Below are 24,277 nucleotides of genomic sequence, written 5' to 3'. Positions count from 1 at the left end.
AAGCACAGGCTGTTATTTCTGAATAACCATTTCTTCTGTTGGAATATCTGCTTGTTTCCAACACTGTGCAAAGGTTATTCTGGCTGCAGTAAGAATGTGCAGGATTATATATTTGACTTTTTAAAGAAATTTGTCTATTAAATATCCCCAATAAGAAAGAATTCTGGTTTTAATTCAATTTGCTCCGCCGTTATTTTCTCTAACCATTTTTTAAAATTCTATGCCAGTATCTTTGGGCTTCAGTGCAGGACCACCACATGTGAAAGAATGTTCCCTGGTTCTTTTTACATTTCCAGCAATTCGGATTCATGTTCGGAGACATTTTCGCTATTCTCGAGGGCGAGAGATGCCATCTATAAAACATTTTATAGGCTTTTTCTTTATATATTGCTGATTTTGTAATTTTATTATTCCTTGTCCAGACCTTTTCCCATTCTAATAATGTAATGCTACGTCCTATGTTTCTACTCCAAGCTATCCTGTTGCCTTTGGCTACTTCCTCTTCTAATTCTATCTCTAATAAATAATTATAAAAAGAGTGACAAAATAGATTCTCCAAGTAAGTTTCTACTTCCTCAAACTCTGCCATCTAATATCCCTAGCAGAGAAGGAGGAGCTCTTAAAGAGGGGAACCAAGCCATTGAGGAAAGCAAAATAAATGAAATTAGTGTTAATGACTGGGACAGAAAATGTGGCGCATTATACTGTAAGGGCGTTAATGGCTAAAATATCTATTATTTTCTCAAACAAATGCTGGTTTTATTCATGAATATTAAAGTACAGTGAGATACTCAAATTTAAGTTCTGATTCACTAAATGTCCATGGAGATTCTCAGTCATCCAGGTCATGGTCATCCCAAAGGTACTTTTTACAAAAGGCAACTGGACTTTCTTTGTTTTTCTTTGAATACATTTCACTCCTCACCAAGAAGCTTCTTCAATTCTGACTGAAGTGGACGATGGAATTATATTCCTTGCAGCCACCTGGTCATTAGCACTCTTTCCAAGAGTCGTTGAGGCTACTTGGGTTTCTTTCTGTACCAGAGGTGGGTATTCAGCAGGTTCTGACCAGTTCTGGAGAACCAGTAGCAGAAACTTTGAGTAGTTTGGAGAACCAGAAAATAGCACTTCTAATTGGAGTTTATATAGCCACGCCCACCAAGCCACGCCCACAGAACCGGTAGTAAAAAAAATTGAATCCCACTACTGTTCTGTACCCTCAGAATCACCTGAATCAGAGTATAAACCTTCTTGGAACTGCTGAAAGGACTGTGTTGTAAACAGGAGAGACGTGGTGTGGTATCCACCCCCTCTGTGGAGAGAGGGCTGTCCAATCTTAATGTAGATGGCTTCTTTGATCCTTCTTTCAACCAGCAGTCCTCTGTGTCCAGAATGTGGACTTTTGGGGGGGAAGAAAAACCACTTTTGGGACTTTTGTTTTCTGAGATAAAATTGTCCTCAAGCTCCATCACCAGAGGTTTTTAAGAAGAGATTGGTCAGCTGTTTGTCTGAAATGGCATAGTGCAGTGGTGGCTAACCTTTTTGGGCTCCTGTGCCAAAAATTGCATGCGTGTTAGTGTGCGTGCACTCGTGTGCCAGCACCCAGAATGCAATGCACCCCCCCCCACGCCCTCTGTACATGTGTGTGCAATCCACCCGCCCTGCCACCCCCTTACTTGCACTGTGCTTCACAGCTGATTTTTTGGCTGGTTTGAGGCCTTTTTCAGCCTCCCAGAGGCTTGGAAGAAGCCTCTGCAAGGCTTTTCAGGACGGGCCAATTATTCGACCTGAAAAGTCTTGCAGAGGCTTTTTCCAAGCCTCTGAGAGGCTGAAAAAGGCCTCAAACCAGCTAAAAAATCAGCTGTGAGACGCATGCATGCACAGTAAGGTAAGTTTGCCTCTGCGTGCCACTTGTGCCATGGGTTTGCCATCATGGGTATAGTGTTTCCTGCTGAGCAGGGGGTTGGATAAGAAGGCATCCAAGTTTCTTTCCAACTCTGTTATTGTTACTGTAGCTTTACATCCAGTTCATTTGGATGAAAAAAATCTAACTCACCCACCAGGTTACTTTTGAATATGTAAAAAGATTTGAAAGAAGAAGGAGACTGCAAGAGAGCATCCCAACGTTAAATTCTTATTAGGGATGTAAAGGACCTGCACCAAGATCTTGCTGGGAGTAGATTGGAGTTTATTGCGTCTAATGGATTCATGGCAGGAGGAACACATGCCAAACGCAGTAAAATGGATTGCAAGTACACCAATCTATATATTTCTAGTCCCAACCCGGCTGTCTTGAGCGGATTCGATCAGCAAGAAGCAACATCGAGTGATATTTTTCCTTTTTCCTTAAGCTCTCAATAATATAATTTAATTTATTCAGTTTAACATGGGCTTTTATTCCAGAAGACTCTGGGCAGTTTACCCAATCCATAAAAAAGGGTAAAGTAATTAAAACACTTCAAGCTTACAAAAACAGGAAGCCCAGACCAAAACAACTTGAATGACCAGCCTCTGGCTTTTGAACTCTCATTAGTATTTCAAAATTCTGCCTAAACTACTGTTCTGACCCAACCGGGTTCCCAAAGAGCAAACACAGACAAAGGCAGCAGCCCCCACCATTTAAGGTTTAATAACAAATTCTGTTCCTTTACAGATAAAAGGCTGCTTTCCACTAATTAGCTCTGACAAGAAAAAGCCTTCTCAAGTTGTTCGCCAATGCTGCCAAAAACCCAGAGATAAGAACTAATTTACAAGATTCTCCAAACACAAACTAAGATGTCCACCAGTTGAGCTTAACAGCTTCTTTGCTGTCTGCAAAGAATGCTTTTCCAAACCTGGCTTTTATCTTCTTGAGGGAGGGGCCATTACCTTGCAGCCTTACTTCCGAGTCGCCTATGCTGCTGTAATTGTTCTTTCCTCCAAGTAATCCTCTGTGCACGCGCACTTGGCAGAGGCTCCTCGGGAACCTCCTCATCACTGCTGACAGCCCCCCCCCCCAATCTCTGAAACCAGCAGTCCACTCCCTGATGGTCCTGGCCCCTCATCAGAATCCTCGCTCTCCTCAACAATTTGCACCTGCTGCCGGCTAACCACAACAACTGCAGAGTGGAAATTTTAGCAGCCAATGACCTGGAATACAAACCATCACCCCAAATGACCCTCCAAGTTAGATAATTCTCCTTGCACAAGAATGGCATAATATGGAGAGACAAGGTCACTCTTCAGAGGGACTTCTGTTGGAAAAGGGATGAGTGCCTAATGGACCTGCAGAGTTTTAAATGCCGGCCTGGATCGTATCTTACCCTCCATTAGTTTCCTCAGCCATGAAATTCATAGTTCTTGGGGGAGGGGGGAGATTTTTTTGGGGTGGAGTGCTTGGAGAATGAGGATGCTGCAGGCAAAAATGGATGAGGTTACAAGTCTTCCACCTGGGAGACAACTAAGAGGTTTTCCCAAAATGTTAAAACTAAAATAAAGTAAGCAGGGTTCACTTGGGAAATCAGACTGAGTTCTAGGTAGCAGGATGAACATTAGGGATGCATTTGTGCGCATGTGATGGTGGTGGTTTTTTTCCCCCCTTCAGGTCATAGTTGAGTGCAATGGAAGCTGAAACAGGACTCAAGGTTGCACCCCCCCCAAACTCTCTTAAACCTCGACACGTCTGTCACTTCGGTTTCTGTCCTGACTAGAATCAAATTTTGCCAACGCTGCAAATTCTGGATTTCTTGAGCAGGAAAGCTTGCAATGCTGGAAGCAAATCAAAAGCATCTTGAGGCCAAATCTGGGCCTCACCATCAAGCCCAAACAACGTGTCCATCGCCAACACAGTTATTCAACTCTTTACTCAATCAAAACATCGCTCTATTTGTTGGCCAGGTGTCCTGCCTGAGTGCGTAGTAGAAGCCGGCATCATTAAGCAACCTGCATTTCAGGGGGCATCTTCATCCTGATTTATTTAGGGGAGAAATTTTTTAGAATTCCTAGGTAGGAATTCTGTTTAATGTCCAAACCACCAGAAAAACCAAGCAGGAGGAAGAGGAAGAGGAAGAGGAGGATGCGGCAGAGAGGAAAGGGAAGAGGAAGAAGGAGTAGTAGTACCGTGTTTCTCATATAATAAGGCTGGGTCTTACTTTTTTTTGAGCCCCCCCAAAATGACTAGGCCGTCTTTTTGGGGGTGACTTAATTCCCCCCCACTTGCATCTTCGGGCGGGCGGCGACGGCTTGGATGTCGATCTCGGCGTTGGTGGGGCACTTCGTATTGGGTTCAACGCAGGCAGCACCAGATCCAGGTGTGCAACAAAAGTACTTCCTAATGGCAAGCCCCCCCCATCCCCCCCCATTTTGCATGTTTTAATATAGGCCTTAATTTGGGGGGGGGGGGGGTTAATTTCATTTCATGCCTATAAAACATGCTGGGACTTCCTATTGGGGGAGGCCGTATTGTTGGAGAAACAGGGTAGTAGTAATAGTAATAGTAAAGAAGGAGGTCTATTCATTCCAGGCTTTCTTCTTATTATTATAGGTGAAAAAGAAAGACCTTAACTACTTTACCAGACTGGCTCTTATACTTAAAAATGAACCCAATGTTATAAAAATATTGCCAATCAATGTTGCAACCTGCTTTGTGATTTAATGGGTAACTGTGCTTAGGCCAAGGAGAAATTTGAGGACAGTTTCATATGCACACAACAGTAGAGCTAGGCGCCAATGGGAACTTCTGGATTCACACATCATGGCTTAATGAACCTTGGTTTAATAAAACCAAGGTTGGCTGGGTTTCCATTATACACGGAGCCATATACCATGGTTTACAAAGCACAACCATCAAGTTGATATATTAAGCTGAAACTTAACTGTCATTATAGCTGAGTGTGAATTCATGAACCAGCAAAGGTCATAATCCTTGATATAAACATGGTTTTAAGAGCTTAGGGTCCAGAAAAATAGAAAAACAGGATAGCTGGATTTATATATTTGTACATAAAACGTTGTGTGGTTTCGAAACACACCTCTAAGATGTTGTAGAAAGAACAAAAATGATGATTTTGATTTATTCCTTTCTAGAAATTGGTTGGCTGCTAGAAATTCTCCCTGATAGCTTCAATTTGGCAAGCAGGCCTAATATACACTTTTATAAGATTACATTTTTTTAAAAATGGGATGAAACTATGTACGATACATCTGCTGAGATTTAAATGAAGAAAAATGACCTCAGTTTTTTTTAAGAATGAACCTTGGGATATGGCAAGTAAAGGAAAACTTACCTTTAGAGGGGAAACAGGAGGTGACTTTATAGTCAATAATCTCTCTCTCCCACCAAGATCCTTTTCAGAACATAGCAAAGAGGATTTTTGGCACTCAGTGCCAATTCTATTCTAGGCTGGTGGAGCAGGAAATGTCCATAAGATGGACTTATAAATGTGTGAGAAAGGAGAATGCATGGATTGAGCATCTCTCTACTGTTGCTCATCTTGAGCTTGCAATAATCTGAGTTTAACACTGATGATGTTACCTAATTGGATCATGAAATGTCTTCAAAAAACCCTCTAAGGTCAGAGAGCACCAAGTACCCTGCACTTCAACCCTAAGCTACAAATATTCTCCTTTATTGGTCCAGGAACTTGCATCCAAATGTTGACCAGGGGGATGTATACCTGTTGCAATTATGGTAAAGACGCAGATCAATCTGCTTAAAGCTAATACTTTCCTTTCCAGAACTTGGTTGCTACTGGGTCCAAACGACCAATGTTTATAACTAGATTTTGCAACGGAACAAACCATTCTTGGGTAGAGTTACAAACAATCATTCCTTGGCCAATGAAAGTCAAGAAAGCCTAAATTAATGGAGTAATGTGCTGAACTAAAGCATCTCCAAGATCAGGGCAGGGATGACATTTTGTCTCTTGAGCTGGATGACTCAGCTTGAAGAAAGTTACCAATATGCATATATTTCTTTTGAATATTTCAAGGCATGAATGGTTCCTAGAACAAGCAACTTGATTTGAGAGAACACTTGGGCAGAGTGCACACTTTTGATATAGTATGATTTCACTCGCAGCTTTCCAACAGCTGTACATTTAGATAGATTATTGTGAAATGAAAGGCATAATTTTCACTCTATACCTGACATTCCCTGAACAAACGTGGAAATTTCTCCATTCTCAAATTTCCTTTTGCTACCAATCTAATGGCTACCTTGTAAGATGCTTTCTCCAGCCGCCAGTGGCTCATTCTGATGTATAAGCATTTAGAGATGTCTTGGAGATACCTAAACGTCTGGGAATATTGTGACAGAAGAGGAGATACAAAATTAATTAAAAATATTATAAAATAGAAAAGTGTGAAGGAGAAATTCTAAACCACAGTGGGACTATTTGGAAATTACATGACAAGATAAAAAAGAGCATTGATTCTCAATGTTTTTCTTGAAGGCACTACTGAAAAGCTTTTGTAAGCCACTATATAATAAGCCAAGACTTAAAAATTAAAAATGTTAAAATGGCCCAAATCCTGCAAGATTCTTGAATTTTAATTGACTTCAAATATATTTTAGGAGGAGAGAGATGTTAGAGTATGGTAAGCAAAAATTAGGAGTCGTCTGATATTTTTCCAATTATATAAAAAAAATATTATAGGACAACAGCTCACTCATCAAATGCACTGCAGGAGCTAAGCTGACGTAAGATTTAAATTTGGGCAGTGTAATATTGTCTAAGGAATCCATTTCAGAAGAAAGTATTCAATTTAATTATGAATCTTTTATGAGAAGCCATTACAAGGTCACCAGGCCCGAGTTGGAAGGTCAGGGACAGAGGTGGCATTCAGCAGGTTCTGACCAGTTGTGGAGAATTGGTAGCAGAAATTTTGAGTAGTTTGGAGAACTGGCAAATCCCACCTCTGACTGGCCCTGCCCCCATCTATTCTCCGCCTCCCGACTCCTGGCTGATGGGCTGGGTCTTCTTTGGCTGCCCTGCACAGGAGAACGGAGCTGGAAAGCAGGTTAGTGGGGTGGGGAGGGAATGTGATTTTGCAATAACCTTCCCCCAGGAGTGAGGAGGGAATGGGGATTTTACAGTATCCTTCCCAGTGGTGGGATTCAAATTTGTTTTACTACAAGTTCTCTGGGTGTGGCTTGGTGGGCATGGCAGGGGAAGGATACTGCAAAATCCCCATTCCTTCCCCACCCCACTAACCTGCATTCCAGCTCCATTCTCCTGTGCAGGGCAACCAAAGAAGAGCCAGCCAATCAGCTGGGACTCGGGAGGCGGAGAATAGATGGGGGTGGGGCCAGACAGAGGTGGGATTTGCCGGTTCTCCAAACTACTCAAAATTTCTGCTACCAATTCTCCACAACTGCTGAACCTGCTGAATACCACCTCTGATCCTTTCCCTGCTATACCCACCAAGCCACGCCACGCCCACCAAACTATGCCCACAGAACCGGTAGTAAAAATTTTTGAATCCCACCACTGGTCAGTGATACGATTCCAGGCCCAAATGCACAAATGGTCCTTGCAACTTAATGTGAGGATATTTCTCAGGATGGGGAGGAAACAGGCTTGGACTGAACTGAAGCAAGATGGAATGGCTCCTGTTGACTTTCCATGTACTTGTATTCTCCTGATCCAACAAGGTTCACCCTCTGGGACGTCTCTTACTGGAAGAACTCTGGCCAGGAACTCCTCTGCTCAGCTTCCTTTGTGCATCAGAGGCAGCTGACTTCAGAGCAGGATGCAAACAGGACAGGCACTTCCATCCCCATCATCTCTGATTAAGCTTTCTGCAATCTGCTGTAGAGAGGACTTCCCTTGAGGTCCACCTGGAGACCAGTCAGCATCCTGCATCCTTACTGGTCAGCTTCAATGCTGCCCTGTTACTGTGGCAGCAGCTTTGGTTGCCAGGTTATTTCTGAGTGCAGTTTGAAATGCTGTTGCTACCTTTAAAACCCTTAATGACTCAGGCTGACTATCCAACAGACTGCCTTTTTCTAATCAAACCTGCCTATCTCGTCCAGATGGATAGGGGAATGTCTGCTTGGGATTTCCCAAGCAGGCATTTTATGTTGTTTAGATTTTATATCATTGCATTATTAGTTTTCTAGTGTGTGACATACATTGTAAATTGCCTAGAAGAGATCTTGCTTGGACTAGTGACTAGGATGCTGGACTCAGAGAGCAGAAAAACCCAAATTCTAATCCTTCTTTTAGGAGAGTCTTCCTCTCCGACACTAAGAGGAAGACAAGGGCAAACTATCTCTGAAAAATCTTGGCAAACTGATGTCATGAACTTGTCTTTGTAGTCCACAGGGACGTGTGTGACTCCAGAAACTGCTTAGAGCAGGGGTCTCCAACCTTGGCAACTTTAAGACTTGTGGACTTCAATTTCCAGAATTCCTCAGGGAGCTGAAGTCCACAAGTCTTAAAGTTGCCAAGGTTGGAGACCTCTGGCTAAGAGTCTATTTGGACTGAAGTCGTACATGGATTTCATCAAACCAACAAAAATGGGATTCATGAGGATGAGATGAATGCCATTGTAGGACCATCATTTGACTTTGCACCAGAGGTCAAACTCTGCTGGTCTTTGGACTTGCACCTGCTATGGCAGATGTGCCATCATGAAAAAGGATGTTTCACTCTTTAGAACCAAGGTCTTCAAACTTGGCAAGTTTCACACTTGTGGATTTCAACTTCCAGAATTCCTGAGCTAACATGACTGGAGGAGGAATTCTGGGAGTTGAAGTCCACAAGACTTAAAGCTGTCAAGTTTGAAGACCCCTGCTTTAGAAGGTGGATTTTCAGGCATCTAAAATTGCTGCATCTTTTTATTGTTGATGTTAAAGAAATAAATATAACAAGACTAGATCAGATGTCTAGTAATTATGGGTATATAGGACATTGATTTGGAGATTTGATTCATTTCCCCCCTAATCAAATTTCTATGACCTTTTTTAAAAAACTTGTTCTGGGCAGCTTAGTCAAAGTGACCTAATTAGGGAGTTGGAATTAAACCACTGAATCAATTGGATTCAAATTTGAATCTGAGTTGAATCAATGGGTTGAACTGAAATAGGTCACCCTCTGACTACAAATGTTCAAAATGTTGGGTTGAAGCCAGAGGTAGGCTTGCAATAACAGAGAAAGTGAAATAAGTGGTTGTATTTGATAAAGAATTCAGCTCCATGTGGATTTAAAAGTTAGGTGAACAGTCATGGCAAAAACATCTGAACATTTTGCCATCTCCACTTGTACATTTGAGCTGTCAGCTCTTTCCTCAATAAGAATAATATACTATTACTTGATGCCTGTTTTTGCAACCAGGCAAAACGATGTGAGGCTCACCAGAAATGATGGGAGCTGTTGCAGTCCAAAATCATCTGGGGACATCTGGGGAGCCTCCTGTTGCCCAGATATTGCAAGAGCAAATAATACTTTAATTTGCACACACATCAATATTAGCTGAAGATATCTCACAGTATGATGCACATAGTAACAAACCCTGTAGATGGAAGACCAGTTAAGTATTTTCTTAATATAGATTTGGCACAAGTAAATGGCCGTTTTAGAAAACTCCCACTTTTTTCAATGCTGAAGGGCATTTTGAGATTCTTCCTCTTCATAGCAGTCCAAGGAAAAAAACCACCAAAAGATAGTAGAACTCAAGAGCTTTTAAAACCCAGATTTCTCTCTCATGGAAGGCTGCAAAAAGCCACAGCCCAGAGATCAATCAACGGACAAGCATCAAGAAGGGCTGCTGAGTTCTGGTAATGCACTTCGTCATTTCTTTAGATATTTGATACACAAAGTAGCTAAACTAGGTCATTTTAGAGTGTTCCAGCAAATACATTTTCCCCAAGCTTGGAGTAACTTTGCCAAGGTTCACTGAAGCCTTCAGCACATTTTTTTTTTTGAAATGCAATTATTATTTCCAAAACCATCTATGCAAAATAGCACTTGCATTGTACTTGCATTCAGGCATGAAGAGAGACAGGAACACTTTGTGATAACAATAAAGCTAACATTGATTAATGATTCAGCTACAAACACCACAATGAAATTGATTCAGCTACCAATGTGCCAGTTAACAAGTGAAAAGTTATTATTTCAAGGTCAGTCAAGAGATGTGACAAAGTACATTACTTCAAAGCTAATGGAGTAAACTTCCAGCTTCCCATCCCATCCCATCCCATCCCATCCCATCCAATCCCATCCAATCCCATCCCACTCTATTAATCTGACTTGATTCCTTCCCTTCCCTTCCCTTCCCTTCCCTTCCCTTCCCTTCTCTTCCCTTCTCTTCCCTTTCCTTCTCTTCCCTTCTCTTCCCTTCCCTTCCCTTCCCTTCTCTTCCCTTCTCTTCCCTTCCCTTCCCTTCTCTTCCCTTCTCTTCCCTTCCCTTCCCTTCTCTTCTCTTCCCTTCCCTTCCCTTCCCTTCTCTTCCCTTCTCTTCCCATCCTATCCCATCCCATCCCTTCCAACTCTGTTAATCTGATGTGATTCCTTTCCTTTCCTTTCCTTTCCTTTCCTTTCCTTTCCTTTCCTTTCCTTTCCTTTCCTTTCCTTTCCTTTCCTTTCCTTTCCTTTCCTTTCCTTTCCTTTCCTTTCCTTTCCTTTCCTTTCCTTTCCTTTCCTTCCCTTCCCATCCCACCCTATACCATCCAACTCTGTTAATCTGATCTGATTTCTTTCCTTTCCTTTCTTTCCCTTTCTATCTATCTATCTATCTATCTATCTATCTATCTATCTATCTATCTATCTATCTATCGTCTATCACAATTTTTTTTACACAGCATTGTCATCATGCAAAAACAAGTAATCAACAACAACAAAAGCAGCAGAACAGCCACACGATGAAGTAATTAACATCCAGGTGCCATGTGATCCAGACTGTTGGCAGAGGAAGCTGGAGACATTTGGTTACCTGACCTGGAGCTCATCAACAATTCATTTGCTACGAACTCTACCTGTTTATAGTGTTGGTTAAACAAGTACTTTACTCACTAACACCCCATCCTATTTATTATGATAGAAGAGTTACAAATCACATGTCATCTCAACATTTTAAGGCACTATATGAATATCTAGAATTGTTAAATGTATCTACACAGAGGATTCCAAGCTCATGTCTATGGAGAAACCATGCAAGATTGAAATAGTGGTTCCAAAGAAGAGCTAACATTTATGATTACCTTGTGTCATTATTTAAAACAATTGCCCCAACATGAAGGAAGACTTCATAGACACCATTAAAAAGATAACGGTCCTACTGTGAAATAACTACAGAAACAGCCACTCTAGTCAAATAGAAGATTTCTGGCAATCAGGTGGAAAAGATATAAAGGAAGTCCTTGGATAATTTTTCATTGTTCATAGCTTTGATGAACACTTGTGACCAACTTGAGAAAGCAAAAACTTCTTGTCTGAAAATTCCTCTGGTTCTCAACATGGAAAGCATCTAAGAATCCATTCGCTCCATTATGATTATCTCCCCTATCCTGCTGCTAAAGATAACCCTACCCTAATCTTGTTTATCATCTTTGTAGCTCAGCAATGCTCCTAGAATTTCACTTCTGTATGCATGAGAGTATTAAGATGTTTTGTTCTTAGGTAGATTGCAGTGAGAATGGATTAGTAGCTCAAAGTTAAATAGAAAGATGATGGCTTTTGCATCTCATAAACATGACTGGCTTTCAGAGATGCTTTCTTCCCATCTACCTATAGATGAACCCAATGGGATAATGGGTGTCCAGAATGATAGGAACTCTGCATTTTGAAGCATACTGATGATTGTCTGTTAATTTCTTGTTTAATTGTGCTTGAATTTTTGTTGCATATGAATATGTGCCCTCCCTCCTGAATCACATATTTGTCCAAATGGGCTGGCAAATCTCAAAAATATACAAAATCCAAACTAGTTTTCAAATGTTTTTTTAAAAATGTATGGAATAAAATGCTGGCATTGGATTTGCTGAGTGACTGATCTCCTTGGCAGAGAAAATAAAGCTATGACATAATCCGCTTTTCTTTTATCTCTGGCAGTTCATTGTTTTTCTTCCAGGTGCTAATGGTAAAAACACCCTCAACTTAAGTGTGAGTCTTGATCACTGTATCCATGCCATTTTCTTGGCAATGATGTGGAAGATATTTAATACTGCAGAATTGATTTCCCAAAGTAGCTAAGAGTCATGGAAATCTACACAATCCCCATCCCAATATTAACTAGGCCCAACTCTGCATAGACCAGCCCAGGTCAGCTAAGTGTTGCTGCTTGCTGAGTCCAAAAAAATATTAAATGTTACATGAATCTGCATTTCACTGACCAGAAGCTGGTGGACACAGATGAATGGGAACAGTATACTCTCTTCAACCATGCTGCTAAGATACTTTCCCATGGTATGAATGAAATCAGAGGAGGTAGTAGAATTTAAATGAGCACGCCAAGTAGAAGAAGAAGAAGAAATGCATTGGGTACAGAAAGCAAAGGAGAATTAATGGGGTAGGAACACAACAAACCCAGAATGTTAAGAAGGAGAGTTGAGGATATGAAGCGAAGGAATGGACAGGCATTCAAGGCTCAAAAGGCAGTTGAGAGAAATATGTGGGAAAAGTGAAGAACAAAGCTTTGCACAGGATCTTTCCTGGGAACACAGTTGTTGGTTAACCAGAAAGTCCAGTTGCCTCTTGAAAAAGCACCTTTGGGACAAAGAGTTGGACAGTTCCCACCAGCACAAAGCAAGCAGATAACAGATAACAGATAATCAGAGTTGGAAGCGACCTTGTAGGGCATCTAGTGACTAGTCAACCCCGCTGCCCAAGCAGGAGACCCTACACCATTTCTGACAAGTGGCAGTCCAATTTCTTCTTGAAAGTCTCAAGTGATGAAGCTCCCACAACTTCCAAAGGCAACTTCTATTCCATGGGTTGATTGTTCTCACTGTCAGAAAGTTTCTCCTTATTTCCAGGTTGAATCTCTCCTTGATCAGTTTCCACCTGTTATTCCTTGTCTAGCCTTCGGGTGCTTTAGAAAATAGTTGACCCCCTTCTCTCTGTGGCAGCCCCTCAAATATTGGAAGACTGCTATCATGTCTCCCCTGGTCCTTCTCTTCACTAGACTAGCCATGCCCAGTTCCTGTAACCATTCATCATATGTTTTAGTCTCCAGTCCCCTAATCATCCTCATTGCTCTTCTCTGCACTTTTTTAAGAGTCTCAACATCTTTTTTGTAGTGTGGTGGCCAAAACTGGATGCAGTACTCTAGGTGTGGCCTTACTAAGGCTTTATAGAGTGGTATCAGTACCTCCCTTGTCCTTGACTGTATCTCTCTGTTAATGCAATTTAGGATTGAAGAAGAGCCTCAGGGCTCTTGCACCCAGATATCATCACCCAGGCCTTGGTGTCTAAAGGCCCAGTCTTAGGTTGCTCTTTTCAAAGCCAAGAAATCTAGGAAGCTAAAAGAAAGAAAACAGATGCAAAAAAGATGAATGGAAGAGCAAAGGTCAATTAGGAATAGCATCCAGTGCCAAGCGGGACATTTACAGTATGCCAACATATACACAATTTCTCACAGTGAGAATATATATCAAGTTTTGAAAATGTTCTATTTAAGCAACTGGCTCATTCAATTAAAAGGTTATGGACCCCAAATATGGACATAGTAGGATAATATTGAATGGTTGCTAAGCAATTAAGGAGAATCACTTAGAGAAAACTGGGCATCAAATGAAAAAGAGAGATGTAGAAAGTTGCTTCCTATAAAAAGCGAAGCCCTGAGGAATCTATACAATCACAAAAATTTGGAAGATAAAATCCATATTGAAGTATTCCCACGAATATTATTTGTTGAAGGGAAAGTGAGGTCTAAATTTAAAAAAGAATTAAAAACATATGCCATTGAAATGAATGGGTAGTTAAGAGCCATACTCCCATGGTTGCTACTGGCACACAAGGAAAGTATTTTCATGCACACAACATCATATAAAATCCAACTGGTAATTCTAGGAGATTTCATTCAACCCTATTTTATATAGATACTGTGTCTTCACAAAGCTGTGCTGCACAAATAATATGATAATCGTGCCTGGGAGGGCCTAGAGATGAATTTATGATGAATTTAAAGAAAAGAAGACCCAAGGGGGTATTTATGATCAGAAGAAAAAACAGGATACTGTAACTGAATATTTCTGCACCTTCAGGATAAGGCTAAGTTGGGTATCATCTCAATGATCTTTTAAATATAAGTGGCTTTACAAATTGACATTAAAGCTAAAAGAGAATGAAGAGATGGAGTATTACAAAATTTGGGATAATTGGTATAATTGGTTGAACAGTAGAAATAAAGATAAAGGAAATAAGAAAATTACAGATAAAAGGATATGAATGTATATAAAGATGTATAAATATAGATATTTACATGAGATTGGTGCGTATAATAATGATGACACAGTACTGTTAAAGTTAAAGTTAAAGTGTAAAAGGTGAAAAAGAACAATAAAAATTATTACAAAAAATATAAGTGGCTTTATGCTATTCTACTAAACGTTTGCATTTCATTTTCAAAAGGGGAAAATTACTTTGCAATGCACATTTCCCAACATAAACTTGATATATTGCCCCTCTGATTGTGAAATGAACTTATAATGAAGATCCACATTCTTGTACTCAGGAATGAGCACTCAGAGATGTGGGTGTATCTTTAAAAAAGGAAACGTTTAGACTGCAAAAGAACCAAATAAATGGGAATAATTCAAAACAGTCTAGACATTTCCAATTTCCGTGCAGCTAGAAAGACTGATGCAGATAAACAACAGAAGAGACCTAAACTGCAGGCCACAGATGTTTGTGAATTAGAAGGAGTAGTTGAATGGAATAAAAGCATTTTAGATGGGATTCAGCAAAATAAGAAGGACAGTGACTGCAGTTGATTGGAACAAGAAGAGGATTAAGGAGGAAGATATAAGACAGTTGTGCTTCAACTTCTCTTTCACTTCCTAGAGTCTTGCTTAAAAAAAAAACACAACACAATGAAGATTTTGTGAGCAAAAAAACAAAAAACCTCCACATGAAATTACTTTCCATATATAAGATTGTTGTGCCCTGGGATTGCAAATATTACTCTGTTTCTAATGGAAGTTGTAGCTGGCATCTCCCTAAAGCAGAAAGGAATGGGACATAATTTTTCCAGAAGTGACCCCACCATCATCTCTTGATCACCAAGAACAGCAACGTGAAGTGAAAAGAATTCTAGAACGAGCCATACCACACAACTCTAGAATATTTATAAAGGAAATATTGATTGTTCATCTTATTTCTAGATAAAAATAATCCTGTTTCTAGATTATGATCATGTTCTCCTGTGTATCCATATCAATAAGTAAGATTAAATTGCCTGGTTAGATTTATCTTCTGCAAATTTTCAGAAAAAGTTAATTGGAAAACCTGCATGTTCTCTTGCGTAAAAGATCCTTGAAAATAAAGTCAAATAAAGGCTGTGTTGCTGAGTTCTGTAAGCCTGGTATTAGTTGAGGCTTGCGTAGATTTACTGGCTGGAAAAAAATGTGAAATTAAAGTGTTTGTCAGTTTGAGAGGAACTGAACACACTGGGGATTTTTTTTTAAAGAATATAGATTTTACCAATCAAACTCACATCCTCCTTCAAAAGGCTGTTATGAAACAACTATCAATTTCAATCAAGTTTTCACAGAGGCCAGAACCTCAGAAATACTCTTCGTACTAACTAGAGCATGCTTGACAAATGGCACCCCTTATTTAAAAACAAGTGCTATTTATGTTCTATTAAGGATTGTGAGCAAACGAAGATATGTCTTCCTGCCAAAGAGTGTATCTATTGCACTTCTGCGCTCTCCCCCGAGGCACTTGTGACTTCTAAATGACACTTGTTGCACACTAAAGTATGTTTCAAGGACTGGCCACCTCTACTAGTAAATGGCCCACGCAAAGCGTGTAAATGCATGTTCTTTTCTTTCTTTCCACTTTCACTGAAAAGCCTTGAAATGATGTCCCTCAAGAAATCTTCCTAAATGATCAATAGCTTGACATGGGAAAAGCTCTTGAAGCATCACGGGGGGAGCACCTTAATTCTTCCAGGCATTAGCTGGACATCTAAGGCCTATCCAAGAGAAAGCACGCCATATTCCCCCTGATAGCCATCTGCTGTTTTTTTTTTTTTGTCCTTTCCTTTTCACCCAAGAAGAGAGAACCCACCAACAAGGCTGTTATTAGGTGATTGTGCTTGATAAATTAGACTCTATGTTCTGCCAATTAGCAGCCTACTCCAATGAACTTCATATACTTCATACCATTTTGATTGAGACAAAGAAAGTTGCACAATGTGTCATCAACATGTGGCATCTCAACATTGACTTGACTACAATAACAATGAAACACACACACACACACACTCTCACCCACACTCCCATTAAGTTGGCATTTGAGGGAAACAGAACAATCAGATCAAATTTAGGAAAAGGTATTGCATGATCAATATTCTCGTAATGGAAACGGAAGTGTGACTGCCATGTCACTACCCAGAAAGCTTTCTTCAGCAAAAGATTTTAAAGTAATTGCAGTGGCAATCTGAAATACTTTGTAATTATCCCATTAAATCCTCCCTGTAATGGTGGACTGTTGTACAAAATCTTTAAAAGGCTGTTTAAAGGCAGAAGCTCCACAAATGCCCAACCTTTGAATGATTAGGTACGTGATACATCCACTAAAACTGCTGGCTGTGACCAACCTTCTTTGTTGCCTGACTTCATCTGCAGTCCTGAAAACCCAGCAGCTATTTCAAGCATACATTTCAAAACAGGCTAAGTATTTAGAGACCAGACATGTCACATTAAATTGTCCCATGTTCAGAAGATTACTAAAGCCACTTGATAAGCACATTAAAAAAAAAGAAGGGAAAAGGAAAGCAGATTAGCCAATAAAAAATAAAAAAATAAAATAAACGGCACTCTGGAAGATAATCCTCTAAAATATTAAATTTTGGACATGGGTTGGGTTTTGTGTGCACTAATACATAAATATAGAGAACTAACAAGTGCCATAATCAGTGCAAGCCTTGGGCACAGAGGCGTCAGGAATACAGTACTGATTACTGGACAGCCTTCTTAGGCTTGCTTGCTTGACCCTTGGCACACGTGAAAACTAAACTTCATTCGTTAAGCATGGTTAACTTTCCGGTTCATTAATAAGGGATGACGGAGCTGCCATCCTTCCGATGGGAAGACCCTCCTTGCAAAAGCCGCTCCAGCTTCCCAGGATGCGAACATCTGGAGCTGGGCGGGTATAGAACAAAGAGCTGAGCAGCGGACCGAAGCGCCACATCTGGCGGATCCGCCACTCAATGGAGGCCGGGGGAGGCGAGCCCTGTCCAGGGTGCTGAAATCCTCCCAGCCTCCCGCTTCTCGTTTTTCGCTGTCCGCGCCGAGCTGCCACCTCTCCCCGCCCGGCGTCTCCGCCCGCCCGCCCGCTTCGGTCGGTCGCCCCCCAAGTTCGGAGGGGCCGGATCATCACCGGGGCCGCGCCGCGCATCGGGCGGATCCGCAACAGGTTCGGGGCTGGAAAAGAGCCGCCTTCTCTCCCCGGGAATCAGCTCCTCCCAGACACACGTCCACCCCACCAATTCAAGGCACCGCAAAGGGGCTGGTCCGCGATGGGGGCTTCGGCTTCTCCCGAAGGGAGCATCGCCAGGAGCTGCCCGGCCGGGCCCAGCTCTGCTCCCCGCGGCCTGCGCGCAACCCGGGACTCCTGTAACCGGGTCCAAAAGGGTTGCAGCCCCATGGAAGGCGCAGCACCGGAGCCGGGAGGTCTCTTCCTCTCCAGGCAGACACACCAGCTCCCTCGCCAGCTGAGCCCGCCCCTCCCTCTAAAAAAAATCCTTTTGTTAGCAGCAAATTGCAAGGACCGGCTGCGCCGAGAAGGGGGCGGCGGCAGTCCATAGCCGGCGGCGAAGAAGGCCGGGGGTGGGTGGGTGGGGGCTTGGCACCGGCCCTCGCCGCAAGGCCCGTGAGAAGCGCCAACTCACCGTCCCGGTCGCAGAGCTGAATCGCCTCCAGGCTGAGGTTCTTGAGGACATCCTCGCAGGGGCTGGCCGGGCTGCTCCGGGGATGGTCCAGACGAGGCACCTCCATTCTCCCGACTGGTCGCCTTCCTGGGCTGGGCTGGACTGGCTGGCCACGGGCGCGGGTCTCGCCCCCTCCCTCGGAGCTGCGGGCGGGCAGCGGGGAGCCAGGAGGGTGGGGGGAGAGGGCGCCCTCTGCGACAGCCTGGCTGCTCTCCTGCCTCTGCCCCGACTGGCTGGGAACTGCGCGGTGCAGCAGAGGCGCGCGCGCTCCCTCCGTCCCTCCCGCCGTCCCTCCCCGGGGCTGGCTGGCTGGCTGGCTGGCTGGCTGGCAGCGGGCGGGGATTAGAGGACGGGAGGAGCGACGGGCTGGCGAGCCCTTGCTCTGGCGCGGGAAGGGAGGAGCAGGAGAAAGAGGAAGAGGAGGAGGAGGAGGAAGGCACCGATGCTGCTCACCTCGCTCCGCAGGAAGGAGCTCGCTGTTAGCAGCGTCTGCGACGCCGCCGCAGCTCTAGATGCAAACCACAACGCCTGCTCCCCCCCCTCCCACTCCACCGGCCGTGCAAGGCCCTGTTGAGCACCCCTCTTCTCGCCCCCCCCCCCACTCCGTTGCTTACGTAAAGCTTGACCCACGGCCGCGGGAGCGCTGCCATTTTGGGCTGCGGCGATCCTATCGACCGCTGAAAGGCAGGTAGAGGCTCCCTCCAGGCCTATTTTTTTTTGCTGCCCCCCACTCCCCCGACCCCAAGCGTCCCTCCGGATCCTTTCAGTCCGGATCCGCTTCATAGTTTGGGTCGGCGCTGAGACCCGTCGCGTTTCAAGAGGCTCCGTGATTGCCCCGGTCTTGGGACTTGTAAGTCCGGTTCACCTCCAGCCTGCAGGTGTCTCTACAGCGGGGGGGCTTCAGGAACGCCCAAACCCCCTTTCTCAGTGAAAGTGGACCTGGGCGTGAAACCCAAGGTCGGGGGGGCGGCAAACGGTAAGAAAAACTAGGGACACCAACTGCAGGATGGAGATCCTCCTTCGTCTTCCCTTCAGATCCCGTGAAGAGAGAGTTAGTTCTTAGGTGGCAGCTCAGAGTTCCACAATTGTCCAGCTGGGAAGTTGAGAGGTTCAACCTGGCTGGTGGCCACATTATAACTATCTTTGGGAAGCTGGAGGCATCAGTCCAGCAGAGGCTAGTCAATTATGCCTCCTTCAGCCTCCCCTGGAGACTTTCCACCGGAGTTTTATGGAGCAGGATGGCTTTACCCAGTGATCAGCCAGTATTTTAACCTTTTACGCTATACCTTCATCCATTCAGTTAATTCTATTAGAATAGAGAATAACAGTGTTGGAAGGGACCTTGGAGGTCTTCTAGTCCAACCAGGAGACTCCAAACCATTTCAGATAAGGAGCTGTCCAGTCTCTTCTTAAAAGCTTCCAGTGATGCAGCCACAACTTCTGAAGGCAACTTTAGAACACATACTGTATATTGTATGTTGTAATATACATATCATAATATATTATCCCATCTTGTTTTAGAATCTTGAGTTAGTACCCACAAGCATCCATACGGTCTGAAAAAAGAGTACGCTAAATCTCAGCTGAATCTGAGTTTGTAGTTTTGGTTAAAATCCTTTAAGAAACAAGAAAGTAGGAATCCAGCCCAACAATATCCTGAATTTTAATGATTTAATAGTTTAAACTTTTTCTTTTGAACAAAGTTCTTCACTTCAGAAAATATGATTTGTCATATTTTTAAAATACACGAGCTAAATAATATTTTCAAAATATTTATAATCCACTTATCTACCTTCCTATAGAAATTAAAATACCTGTTCCTGTAGAAACATAGCTTTCTTTGCCTCCTCTATGAACGCATCTGTCTGTCTGTCTGTCTGTCTGCCTGCCTGTTCTGACCTAGGTTTCCTTAGAAAGCATAAAACACAATCTTAGTTCCGGCAAAATCTCTTTTATTTCCATGGCTGTGAATTATGTTCATTCACAGCCTGCAAGGCTTCACAAACAATCTTTCAGGGGAATGTTGATAAACACCCACCTTATCGCACTTGGAATGCTGCCAAAGAACTAATTGCCAAAAAGCAGGGCAAGGCCAAACTTGACACAGAGTCAAACAGAACTTTTCAAAGCTTGAATCAACCAGACGAACTAATTGCTTCCTCCAAAAGCTCATGCGCCTCTTCTCTGTCCTATGGGAGGGGTCAATCATCTCTGAGGTGTGGCCTTATTCCTGAGTCGACCCTGCTTTCTCAATTGTTCTTGTCTTCTGGTAGCCCTGTGCATGTGCAGGCTGGGAACTGGTTCCAGAAACTCTCCTGCCTCACTGCTGTCTGAGTCTGAAGGCAGCTGATGACTGCCAGTCTGCCCTGGCCCCATCTCTGCCTCTGATGCAGAGCCCTCATCCAAGCCTTCCTCAGCCTCCAAGACTGGCCCAGGTTTCTCCCCAACTTCTTCACTACTGTCCAACTCTGCTGCCTGCTTCGTCAGCTGCCAGCAGGCCACAACACTGCCTGTCTATCATCTAACTAGCTATCATCTCTCTCTCTCTCTCTCTCTCTCTCTCTCTCTCTCTCTCTTTCTCCCCTACCTATTCTATCTATCTATCTATCTATCTATCTATCTATCTATCTATCTATCTATCTATCTATCCATCTATAATGCAACTCTTGAAGTAATCACCTATTCTAATGTTTTGCTTTTCACAAGCATCACTTTCCTCCTTCACCTAAAACAAAGGACCTAAAAGAGTGGACCGAATTCTTTGCAGCTTCCTCTTTCATCTATGACACAAGGAAAGATTGACATTGTCAATCTTTCTATCTCAATGGACCAGGAGAGGCCATGCTGGTATTAATTGGCCATCTAATCAAGTCAGGTAGAGCCCCACACCTCACGGAAGTAAGGCCTGCTAAGTTCAAATGTGCTTATTTCCACCTTAACTGTAGCTAAAACAACCCCTTAGTTTAATAGGATTTTGCAATGAACAGATATTTGCAGGACTTCAGTGTCTGTCCTTGAAGGACAAGTTATTGTGAGATGTGTAAAAACGTAACAAAGCAGATAGCTTTTCTTGCTCAGAACATACGAATATTTGAAATGAAGGGTCCTTGGTGCTCTCTGACTTTGGTTGTTTTCTTACAGATGTTTCTGCCATGTTTCTTGCTGAGGTTGAAATCAAGGACCCTCTTTTCAATCCTGAGCTATAAATATTCTCTTTTATTAATATCATTGTATATTATATATTATTAATATATGAAATCGATTTACGGTGTAATCCTACACAAATCAGTTAAAAAACAAGAGATTACAGGAGAATTCAATGGGATTTATACCTGGGTAAATATGTATGGCAATGTAAAGATAAGAATAAAGATATTCTCCTGTTTGGATGGACTTCTAATATAATTCAACCATGTACCAGTAATTTTCTTCAAAAGCTGAGAAAATGATTTGTGTCTTCCATTCTGCCTTCTTCTCCCCTCCTGCGATCTCCCAGTTTCACCTATAGCCCTGGGATTCCCAGGTAAACCATCCCCCCATTCAAAAACCAGTAAGGTTAGGAGCAGTAATACTAGTAAAAATCTCCCTTCACACCTCTTGGTTTCGAAGATCAGCCAAAACCAATAACTGAATCAGGGTGTTTGAGAGTGGTGATTTTTCAAGTGGAATCAGATATTCTAGTGGTGACTTTTCAAGCTACTCCCTGATATTTTCTACCAGGGTCTTATAGTATGCAAGGTCTTTCCTATAATTTTCCATAAAATGTGTCCAGGGTGCCCTAAGTGCCCTGGAGAGTCAAAAGTAGAAATACCCCCACCCTAGCTTGATTTTTATGCATGAGCCTCATCCCACCTTGTACAACCAAATGGTGGGCAGGGCTTAACTAGGGCTTACTTTTGGGGTAGGGCTTACATTAGGTGCAGGCATGAAAATCAGGCTACGGCTTGTTTTGGGGGTAGGTTGTATTTTGGGGAAAACACCATATTTTGGTGGTTTCCAAAATACGGCAGCAACAAGAAAATAAAGCAGAACTTCAAATATTACAAGATGCCATGTTGGCCAAAGGAATGATCTCAGGATTCCCATGGATGGAATGATGCTAACCTGGTATCTTCCTAAGAGTTCCAATGCTCACAGGAATGACTATCAGGAAGCGAGAGTGATACTCAAAGGTGTTTTGGACAAGCAGTGTCCATCTCCACACATCAATGTTTTCAGAACTGCCTGGAGGAATCTTTGTGGAAAATGCATCAAATCCAGAACTGAAAACTAGAGGAATAAGATGTCAGATGATTAGCTATAAAGCTTACAAGCACAAATGAATCCATTCTGATGAAATGTCAAAGACGGTGATGGTGGGAAAGCTAAGGAAGAATAAAACTAAGAAAATCCCACAAAAAAATTAAGAACATACCCAAGAACATAAACAAACACAACAGATGCATTACTATGCAAATCATATGAGTATAGAATTGACTGGAATTTGCATATCTTAATATATTGCATTACAAAACAGGAGGTGTGCAAGCAGCAGAATATGATCACAATGAAAGGTTGTTGTTGATTCTTATGTTCTTTTGTGGACAATGCATCTCTGGTTTCAAAGCTACTTATTTATGGCTTGCACTGAAAAAAAGTGATCATAGAATTCTGGGAGTAATTACAAGGACAAAAGAGCACAAATAAAGAGAGTGACCATTAAAGACATAAATAGACATTCACCCACAGATGCTGACAATATTTTAGTCTTCTCCCTATTAAAAATCAATACAGACAGATCAAAGATGGCTGATTCTAAAATGCAGCTCTCTGGACTCGTAGATGACAACAATAAGGAGCATTTTCACTTTAGGTTCCTGGTTTAAATGCTGACCAGAGCTCAGTTGTGCTAACCAGCAGCTGAATTGTAGACACCACCGAAATGAGTTGGTTTTGATCCATTTTCTAGCAAAGAGCAATTCATTTCCAATAGACATACTTGGCATCTTTTACTAGCAAGTCTTCCCTTAGGAGTGGAACCAGTGTGGTGTTTTGTAAATCTTGTTTTGTAAGTCGCTCATTTGTTCTTGCCTATTATTTTGTTCGTTGCTGTTTTTAACTCTTGTAGTGTTACATGAAATTAATGGAATAAAGGAAAACCCAATGTATAGAAACATTATTACAAGGAAGAAATGCAGGGGAAATCCTAACCACTGCCTTCATTCAAAAGTTAAATGGTAAAATCTAGGATGGCGATCGTCTCTCCTTGATATTGGAAATGTATCAAGTAGGAGGTGGACCTCTTTGAGGGAATAGTCAAGAATCCCAGCTAAGACAGAATAAGAGAGTAACAGAATTGGAAGGGGCCTTCTAGTCCAAACCCCAGCTGAAGCAGGAGATCCTACATCATTGCAGACAAATGACTGTCCAGATTCTTCTTAAAAGCCTCCAGTGTTGGAGCACCCACAACTTCTGAAGGCACCCTGTTCCACTGGTTGGTTGTTCTCACCGTCAGAACATTTCCCTTTAGTTCCAGATTGCTTCTCTCCTTGATTCATTTCCATCCGTTGCTTCTTGTCTTGTCTTCCAGTTTTCTTTTGGAATTACCCGTAAAATTATCTGATGGAGGACCTAACTAAATGACCTCTGTCTTCTGGACCAAGTTTCAAAAAGATAGTGTTGCTTTTGGAAGGCCATTTTCCTTTTTACTGATTCTTTTTGATGAAAACAAATATTTTTTTACTGTTTTTATTGATTAGAAAGTAATACACACAGATTAAAGGTGGCTCATTCTAAAATGCATCTCTCTGGATTAGTGGATGACAACCAGAGGAACATATTCACAAATGGTCAAGCAGAAACAAGTAGATCAACACTGCTGGTCTTTAAAGCAGAACTGATTTCTATAGTATAAATCTGCACAGTGGAATATACTGTAGTTCATTCCTACCTTTTTATTCTAATTGATGCATTAATTAATTATAATGTGAAGTAATCATATAATATAGCCAACACATGCTTTTTCCTTCCAGTGCTGGTCAGGTATACAATCATGTTCTACAACTGTTAGTCACCAGCCATCAAACTATATTAAGCAAATACTCAAGCCATTAAAAAGCTTGCAGGTATTTCATTTGGCCCAATGCAACAAAGCTCCAACATAATGCCATTTTTAAAATTAATATTAGAGCCAGTATTGTTTTTAGTTTCAAATATA

The 24,277-nt window shown here is 42.2% G+C and overlaps 1 protein-coding gene across 2 annotated transcripts in view; it reads right to left on the bottom strand.

Moving 5' to 3' along the window:
• Nucleotides 1-24,277, bottom strand: part of PHYHIPL (phytanoyl-CoA 2-hydroxylase interacting protein like) — a 59,083-nt gene that overhangs the window by 22,094 nt on the left and 12,712 nt on the right. The window contains exon 1 of one of the 2 annotated variants that reach the window (XM_026711003.2): nt 18,043-18,387. The exons of the other annotated variant lie outside the window; for it this stretch is intronic. Within the exon in view, the coding sequence (XP_026566788.1) occupies nt 18,043-18,148 (106 nt within the window). The 5' untranslated portion in view covers nt 18,149-18,387. Of the gene's footprint in view, nt 1-18,042; nt 18,388-24,277 lie in introns of those variants that run through there. 2 annotated transcript variants of the gene reach the window in all.

The sequence above is a fragment of the Pseudonaja textilis genome, chromosome 4 (genome assembly GCF_049901715.1).
Source record: "Pseudonaja textilis isolate UNSWEBS1 chromosome 4, rPseTex1.2, whole genome shotgun sequence".
In the NCBI taxonomy this organism is placed as follows: Eukaryota; Metazoa; Chordata; class Lepidosauria; order Squamata; family Elapidae; genus Pseudonaja; species Pseudonaja textilis.
Note: the sequence above shows the minus strand (reverse complement) of the source record. Positions and strands in the feature narration are given on the sequence as shown.